Source organism: Sinocyclocheilus anshuiensis, unplaced genomic scaffold, assembly GCF_001515605.1.
Source record: "Sinocyclocheilus anshuiensis isolate Anshui unplaced genomic scaffold, SAMN03320099.WGS_v1.1 scaffold1015, whole genome shotgun sequence".
Lineage (NCBI taxonomy): Eukaryota > Metazoa > Chordata > Actinopteri > Cypriniformes > Cyprinidae > Sinocyclocheilus > Sinocyclocheilus anshuiensis.
The window spans coordinates 1,962,054-1,971,094 of NW_015546029.1; the positions used below are offsets into that span (position 1 = coordinate 1,962,054).

The 9,041-nt window shown below is 38.9% G+C and overlaps 1 protein-coding gene and 1 long non-coding RNA gene across 2 annotated transcripts in view; one reads left to right on the forward strand and one right to left on the reverse strand.

Annotated features, from left to right (window-relative positions):
- LOC107698755 (uncharacterized) overlaps positions 1-1,795 on the forward strand; it is a 20,545-nt gene extending 18,750 nt beyond the window's left edge. Inside the window, exon 3 of the long non-coding RNA XR_001635380.1 lies at positions 1,620-1,795. This is a non-coding gene — a long non-coding RNA (uncharacterized LOC107698755). The remainder of the gene's footprint in view (positions 1-1,619) is intronic.
- Positions 1,796-4,744: 2,949 nt separating this feature from the next.
- Positions 4,745-9,041, reverse strand: part of LOC107698756 (RAC-gamma serine/threonine-protein kinase-like) — a 106,808-nt gene continuing 102,511 nt past the window's right edge. Inside the window, exon 16 of the mRNA XM_016499856.1 lies at positions 4,745-7,452. Within this exon, the coding sequence (XP_016355342.1) occupies positions 7,367-7,452 (86 nt within the window). The 3' untranslated portion in view covers positions 4,745-7,366. The remainder of the gene's footprint in view (positions 7,453-9,041) is intronic.

A 9,041-nucleotide genomic window follows, 5' to 3' on the forward strand; every position in this document is an offset into this window, starting at 1 on the left:
TTATATATATATATATATATAACATTTCTGTCCCCCTCACTTCTGAAGTGATGGCTACGCCCCTGCATCAACGTGCTTCATTCGAGTTATGGAAGTTGTCTGCAGCGCTGCACAGGACTTGCTCGAGAAGGATTTGTCATTTTGTTTTTGACCACAAAATCAATGTCACCAAAAAAGTGTGTTTTTGGTTGTGAGGGCAAGATAACCTTGTTGAGCTTCCCAAAGAACCCAGCATTAAGGGAATTATGTCGATGTCACAGCTTGCAGGCAATTGCTACGCAAAAGCTTTGCATGCTCGTGACTCTTTAGCTCCACCCACGGCATGCCTCCAGGAGCTCAACTGTTTTCGGAGAGAAGCGGTACAGCTGTCTTTCTTTTATAAATCTGATCAAACTAAAGACTCTTTGGAGACATGAAGGATGAAAAACAGGTACTCAAGATTAACATGAGATTGGCAGAAACTGTGTGTGTTATGTCCCCTTTGAAGTGCTTTAACTGCTTCAAGGATTGCAGCTTCACCAACAGTCTCATTACTGTAATGCAAAAAAATATTGTTTCCATTACTGTAAAATATTTTATATTTAAGTCGTGGCCTAATGGTTAGAGAGTCGGACTTGTAACCCGAAAGTTGCGGGTTCCAGTCTCAGGTCCGGCAGGAATTGTCGTGGGGGGGAATGAATCGCCACGACTGAGGTGAGACCCTTGAGCGAGACACCAAACCCCCAACTGCTGCCCACTGCTCCGGGGGTGTGTGCCCTTGGATCAGAAATGCTGAGCAGATGCAGGTTCAAATCTATCCCGTTTCATGTATTGAGCACTTACTTTTGCCTTAGATTACTTGTCATCTCCACACTCTGTCCTAAAGCCAGTGGAGAAAATCTGCACAAAACATGATGACTGTCTAATCGTTATCACCACTCAGAATAATGAAAAAGTTAAAAAATATCTGGATGCATTGTGGTAATGAGAATTTTTGGGGAATATGTGAATAAATTGTCATTTCAAAATGGTGATAAAATAGGCTTTATTTTATTTATGCTTAATACAATTACTTCTTTGGATTTTGGAGTGAAATGTGACCTGCATCCATAGAGAGAGAGGGAGTCGAGCACACAAGTAGCACAGCAGCTGGTAGCCATGGCTGCACATCACGCTAGACTAGGCACCCACAGATGCTCATCCAGATTGCTGCTAGAGGCACGTCAGCAACAGACAGCGAATCGCCGAATGCTGACATTCGTTGGAGATTATTGCAAATGGAGCGATGCTCCGCAAAGCGCCGCCGCTTTCGGCTCAGTTAATACAACCATGCTGTTGTTTTGTTATTAGTGCAAGTTAGTAATTCAGACTCTCCCTCTGAGCATTTGTCTAAGAACACCCACGTGCTGACCGCTCAGCCCGCTTCCTGCTCACGCTCACAGCTCATTATACAAGGCCAATTAGGAATTATGCTTGGCTGTTTGAAATAAATGAAAGCGTTGTATGAGACAGAAGAGACTGTGTGGTTCATTCCTCTTCTTCTGTTGAGATGATTAGTGAATAGTTTTTGCAGTACTTGTCAACATGTTGGTGCTGGGTTTCTTATTGAGTCTCCATTATGGTTGTCACTTTCTCCTCAGGTGCATGTTGAGAAGAGAACGGGCACGCTGGCCGTGTGAGGGCCATCTCCATGAGGTCATGTGATCAGTCATAGTGAGAACCAATCATAATGTGACACATTCCATATAACTACACAATGAAAAGCAATGAGAGGAATTGTAAGTCATAGATCGCTAATTTTAAATAAAAAGCAAATGTGGACATAACTGTATGACTGTGATGAAAATTCCTTTCTGTCTTTTGTATTTTTAATGAGTTATATATCTTTTTGTATGTATTTTATCAAAGATACCAGGGTGGCTGAAGTTGTAGATGTCTGTTTAAAACAAAACTTAAAATTAAAAAAATGTAATTCTCTCTGGTTTTCTCTCTCTCTATCCACCTTATTTTTCCCGTAAGAGCGGGACATTTCATGTGTGAGGCTTCCGGTCTCATCCGCTTCCAGCTATTTTTAGCTGTACAAAACAGCTCGTTTTGCTGCTTGATATTACACTGGTGTGTCTTACCATATTATTTTAATGTATTATCTTAATTATGAACACAATGGTTTGTAGTGCAAACAGTTTAACCTTTAACCAGTTAAACGTTTACTGCACTTTGTTATTCTTCTCGCTATTTCCCTACAGCGGCTAATGAACCGGAAGTCTTTCACATTCACAGAAAACAGCTTCCTTCTGCGTTGAAAAATAAGGTGGATATATATATATATACACTACCGCTCAAAAGTTTGGGATCAGTAAGACATGTAATGTTTTTTAAAGAAGTCTCTTATGCTCGTCAAGGCTGCATTTATTTGATCAAAAATACAGAAAAAAACAGTAATCTTGCAAAATGTTATTACAATATAAAATAATGGTTTCTATTTTAATATCCTTTAAAATATAATGTATTTCTGTGATGCAAAGCTGAATTTCCATCAGCCATTACTCCAGTATAAAGTGTCACATGATCCTTCAGAAATCATTCTAATATGCTGATTTATTATTAGAATTATCAATGTTGGCAACACTTGTGCTGCCAAATATTTTTTTGGAAACTGCGATACTTTTTTCAGGATTCTTTGATGAATAAAAAGTTAAAAAGAACAGCATTTATTCAAAATATAAATCTTTTCTAACAATATAAATCTTTGCTTTAACATCCTTGCTGAATAAAAGTTTTAATTTCTTTCAAAAACAGAAAGAATACAAATTTACTGACCCCAAACTTTTGAACTGTAGTGTATATTGTTAGAAAATATTTATATTTTAAATAAATGCGCTGCTTTTTAACTTTTTATTCTGAAAAAAAAAGTATCACAGGTTCCAAAAAATATTAAGCAGCACAAGTTTCCAGCACTGATAATAAATCAGCATAGAATGATTTCTGAAGGATCATGTGACACTGAAGACTGCAGCAATGACTGCTGAAAATTCAGCTTTGCATCACAGGTTAATTAGATTTTAATGTATATTAAAATAGAAAAATGTTATTTTACATCATAATAATATTTCACAATATTACATTTTTCCCTGTATTTTTGATCAAATAAACTTTAATGAGCATAAGAAACTCCTTTAAAAAACATTAAAAATCGTTCTGATCCCAAACTTTTGAACGGTAGTGTATATATATATCAGTCATAAAAAAAACACAAAAAATAAATGAGTAAATCATATAAAATGAGAATTATTTACAATTATAAATTTTATTATATAGATTCTGAGGTGTGCTATGATTAATCATAAATGTTTTGTCTGGAGCAAGTCAAAGAGACACGACTCAGGCCACAGCAGATTGACGTAGTGCTTTATTTAAGCAGTCTGTAAGAAGGAAAATAATGTGCATCCCTATCATATACAGTTACGTGTAAAAATACTAGGATGTACGTGTACAAAAACTGTTTCTTGCAGATAAGCTTTCCGCATCTGCGTAGGCCCTATACTGTATTCAAGGAAATAAACTTTTTTACATTTTTTTTATGATTGATGGTAATACAGTTCTTTTTATATATATTTTTCTGTTAATCCCTTCCATGTAAAATTCTTAACCACATGACTAGTTCTTAACATGGATCTAATGACAGAGCTAGCAAGGTCAAGAAATGTCACAAACTCTAAAGCTACATGGACATAAAATGTTTTTTTTTTTCTTTGTCTTTTTTTGTTTTTAAATAAATACTTTACAATTCATGCTCATTCATAATACACTACCAGGAGCGCAATATAGAGAAAGTCTGTTGTAGACAGTACAAACAGTAGCAGCAGTGTGCACACAGATGTGCGCTTAGGAGGGATGAAGCCCGTGCCGCCCATGTCTCCATGGGTCCCTTCCTCACACTAGTTCAGTATTCAGGGAATAATGACTTCAGGTTGGGCTTACGTGTGTCTTTATTGTCCTCTGAAACTCTTGAAGTGGTGAACTTTTCTACAACACTAGAGCATTTGGGAATCTTGGGAAATGTTAGTCTGTCTGTGTCTCCTGGCAGCATTTCAGGTCTATCCACATCCACACCGTTACATATTACAGAGCACAATCACTCAGGAAAGTACTGTAGCATGAGGGGCGAATCTGTGCTTTCAAGTATTTTCTTCTTTTTTCCTCTCGTTTTATTTTTCTTTATTCTTTTTTTGTTTGTTTTGTTTTTCCCAAAGCAGGGACCTTTTTTTTTCTTATGCTGAGCTATATAAAAAGAGCAATGGGTATGAAAGTGCTACTACAGGCAGATACAAAGCCAAGTGTTAAAATATGGAGTTACAAAAGTGTATGACTGATTTGGCCAAAGCCAAAGGTCCTTCCGCTGTTTAAATGATGTATTACCAACAAACATCTTTCACATGCAAGATACCGCTCCACTGAACATCACCATTCTCTGCCTCTCCATGTCTTGAGGAAAACCCTTTGGTCCCTCACAAGTGCATATTAAAGTTAATGGAATGGTCGAACAGCATCACAGTATGATTGAATAATCCTACTGAGTACAATCTGTACGATCACAAATCTGAAGTGAAAAAGAAAAAGCAAAAACAAAGGAGCAAAAAATACAAAATGAGTGCTTCAAAATGAATGTTACCTAACCAGAAAATGTAAAACAAGACACAAATAGTTGAAAAAAAATTCATTATTCATTGTTAAATAAAAAAAAGTAACAAAACAAACAGAATTGAACACCAAAAAAACTAAATGGTCAGCAGTCTAAAAAGCCCATTCAATTAAATCAGGTAGTTCTTTAACTTTTTTTTTCTTCCTCTCAAAAACAATAAATAAATAAAACAAGAAAAAGGAATGAGGAAAAAGACAAACGTGTAAGTTGGAAGACTGACACAAACGGCGAATTTTCCCACAGTACCACCGCTGTGCGGTCAGAAAACATTATTGGGTTGGACATCACAGTTTGAATGCAAGAACATCCTCAAGCTCGACTGAAATCAGTAATCAGTAGGCAATAGAGCAACAGTACCATGCTACAGCATCTCACATTACACCATTGGACAATTCACAATGCTCATCAATGCAGGCATTCTGGCGGAAAGCTCAGTTTGGCGTGAGGGATTTGAACAGAAACTTTCTGAATCATCCTTAACCAGTCGTCATCAAATCCATGCCAGTCCTTAACAAACATGCAAGAAACCTCAGTTCAGACGCCCAACTCCAACAGACCTTGTTCTACGTCACATTTCATATACACACCACCCAAACTCACTCCTTCCTCGTGTATCACTTCCCTCTTCACTAATGTCCCACTTCAATATGAATATTCTCACCCCAACCTCATACCTGGGCTGCACTTGGCCAAATTTCCCCAAAAAGTGCCAAACCAGATAGAAATGAAAGATTTTGCCATTCCTGCCCAAATTAAACTGACACAGTAAACGCAACAGCAACATGCACAAGAGCCATCTTTACACTCACACAAAACAAACACCACACAGACAGCAGGTTTTATTGCCAAACACTATCAGGAAATGTACTGCATATATCAAATTATTACTCAATAATCCAGATATTTCTCTCTGATACCATTTAAAGAACACGGCCCATCTCAACTCATTCATCACTCACCAGGTTTTTTCAACTATCTTAACAAGCTTCATCCAAGTAAATCATAACTGGTCTGCAACCAAAACATTTTATGCTCATAAATCATATATACAAGGATTTTTATGCTAATATCTGATTGGCGTACGAGTCTGTGATGGATGGATTTGATTTGTGGACTACTGTATTTCGGGAAGGAAAGTGAACATGATATTAGATGTAGCGAAGCACATTAGCACTCAAAACTGTTTGAAAATAGCATCTGACTTATCAATATCTGCATTCATGCAAAATTATTCCTTGTTCACAGTCCTGCCTCGAAACAACGAGAATGTGCAGTGTCATGTTTAAATGCTCATTAAAAGGTCAAGCAAAGCACAATGGAGTGCGTGTCCTGCTCTGTTACAGACTGTAACATACAGTAACCCATCTGAATGAATCAGTATGGTCTTTTACAGCCCTTTCATTGGTGGAAAGACGAGCAACACATTTCAACATCACTCAGACTGCTCACAATGTTCAAGAGGACAGTCAAACTCATGTGGGGAAATAAAACAGAACAACACTACACTGGTGTGAAGAGAAAACGGTTCAGGGAAAACAATTAAAAAACAAATGAAGGCCTTTGCAGTGACCCATCTACATTCGTAAGCCTTTTTAGGTGCATTTATTTCATTCAAAAAAGGAGACTCAGAAAGCACTCTTAATAAACGCAAGGACAAACAAACAAAAAGACAAAAATAAATTAACTTTGCTTAAATACATTTTCTTTTTTAATTACTTATTTTCTTATAAAACAAAAAATAGTGCTTCCTGTCGTTCTTTCCATTAATGCTGGCTTTGTTGTTGTCGTTGTTACACTGATTGCACTATTGAGCATTGAGTTGAAAGGCTTTCTCACAACTGCTCTTAAAACAGTTTGGGCTTTGGGGGAATTTAGTCTGATCATCAACTGTACGTCACAGCTGTGTATCGGTGCATAAAACATTCCACATCAGTCAAACGTGCCATTTTTTCCATCAAACACTGGGACAATGCTTTTAGGGGATGATATGTAAGAAATAAAGCCTTTGGTGAATACATTTGAGTGAGCATTTCTAACGGGCAGTTTTAGAGAGGGTTTAGCGCTGCATAGCTCAGGTCCACAGGGCTTTGTACGGAGGAATACTGAGTTACGGAACAGTGAGGGGTAAAGCTAGTCCTGAACACAGATGTCCTCTGTGAAGCCTGAGTAAACCATTTATGGCAGTTTTGACTTTATATAACAGAAGGTGAACCTTAAAAACAGTAACAACAGAAGCAGCTGAGACTGGAGCGGTTTTGAGTAGTTATATCACATGTACCTGGAATTGCAAAACCCATGTGAATCTCTAGCCATGCAGTTGTATGTATTTTTCTGAACTAAATGGATGTGTCAAACACCTTGATACTAGTTCCCAATGAATCAGGAATGTGGAGCAATGTCTCAAATCAAAGAGAGAAACACAATAAAGACTCCTAACAAACAGCAAAAGTTCTCCCATCATGACCCAACCTTTGGGCTGGAGCTGTAAAGATGTTTGAGCGGGCTGGACCTCGGTTCGACCCGACGTGCAAATTCCCGTCACCCTAAATCAGAAGTTTCCCTTGGTCTAGCTAAACAAATTAAAGAACCAAGATGGACGATGGAGGGTCAAAAGGGCCGGGCCTGACCAAAATTTGTTCCAGTGGGAACCTTGATGAGGATGAGGCAGTGTCGGCTGCGTGGCGCTCACTCTCTCCCGCTGGCGGAGTAGGAGAACTGGGGGAAGTGTGGCCGTCGCTCGTTGTCCATGCAGTCCATCCCATCTTCATCAACTGCGGAGAGGGGCACAGGAGTAATAGGTCAGGAGCAGCTAGGCTAACAATACCAGTCATTTTCAACAGGCTCATGCAAATAAAATGTTTTCTGCAGTTAGCCGTGAAGAAAACTTTATCTGAGCCACTTTTACACTTCCCATCAGGTCACAAAAAGCCTGCAATATGCCAAAAAACTGGCACCCACACACTTACAGCAAACAAGCTGTTGAATATGGAGTCTGTGGAAGACTTAACAGTTTGCAGGCAAAAACAAGGTTGTTACTTTTATTAAAAGGGTTATGAAGACAAAATTTAATTGGTCCCTGTGACGAGTGGTGCAGGGCCGAGAGCCGTGGGAGCGGAGCGAGGCAGGTGTCGCTCATTATCATTTACTCCACCGGCCTCACTCCGCTCCCACGGCTCTCGGCCCCACCCCACTCGTCACAGTCCCGCACATCATAAATATCGACAGACATTTTACATTATCATATAATTTAATAAATGTGTGTACAATCAAGGTCGCTGATGGAAAAAGTAGTTTACCTCTATGATTCATTTTTAATGAGCCGAAAAGAATGCACGTCACACCTCTGTTTATCAGTTTGCACTTGCTACCAATAGCTGCTCGCATAAAATTCAAGGCATTAATGTTTGCCTACAAAACCACCACTGGCTCTGCACCCCTTTACCTAAATTCATTACTTCAGACTTATGTGCCTCTAGAAGCTTGCGTTCTGCAAGTGAACAGCGCATTATAGTGCCATCCCAAAGAGGCACAAAATCACTTTCACAGACTTTTACATTAAAGGGTTAGTTCACCCAAAAATTAAAATTAGCTTGTGTTTTACTCACCCTCGAAGCATCCTAGGTGTATATGACTTTCTTCTTTCAGACGAATCCAGTCGGAGTTATATTAAAAATTGTCCTGGCTATCATTGCAGTCAGCGGGTGTTGCAGTTGAACAGTCCACAAGTCGTCAAATAAAGCACGCACATCCATAATAAAACGTGCCACAGACGGCTCTGGGGGGTGAATAAAGGCCTCCTGTAGTGAATCCATGCATTTTTGTAAGAAAAATATCCATAAAGCGCAAATAAAGCACGTGCATTCATAATAAAATGTGCTTCACACGGCTCCAGGGGGTGAATAAAGGCCTTCTGTAGTGAATCCATGCGTTTTTTTGTAAGAAAAATATCCATATTTCAAACGTAATAAACACTTTTCTCTCACTTCCGGTATCTGTACGCGGAAACTGTTCTGGCGGATGACGCAGCACGTATGCGCAGCACACGCGCCTCTGAGATATGCTAGTGCCGCGAGTTTGTTTATAGGAGCAAAGGAAGCAAAGTTTCCTTACTTTAGCAAAGGAAAACCAGTCTCCTCTTTGCTTATATCGAAATCCTCCGACATTTTTCTTTGCAAATCCTCTGTTTGTACTTCTAATTCATGACCGGCGTTTTGTTTTGTTGTCTCTTCGCATTCGTCACTAATCAAGCAACGCCAGCGTGCTGCGTCATCTGCCGGAACGGCTTCCGCGTATGACAGATACCGGAAGTGAGAGAAAAGTGTTTATTACGTTTGAAATATGGATATTTTTCTTACAAAAA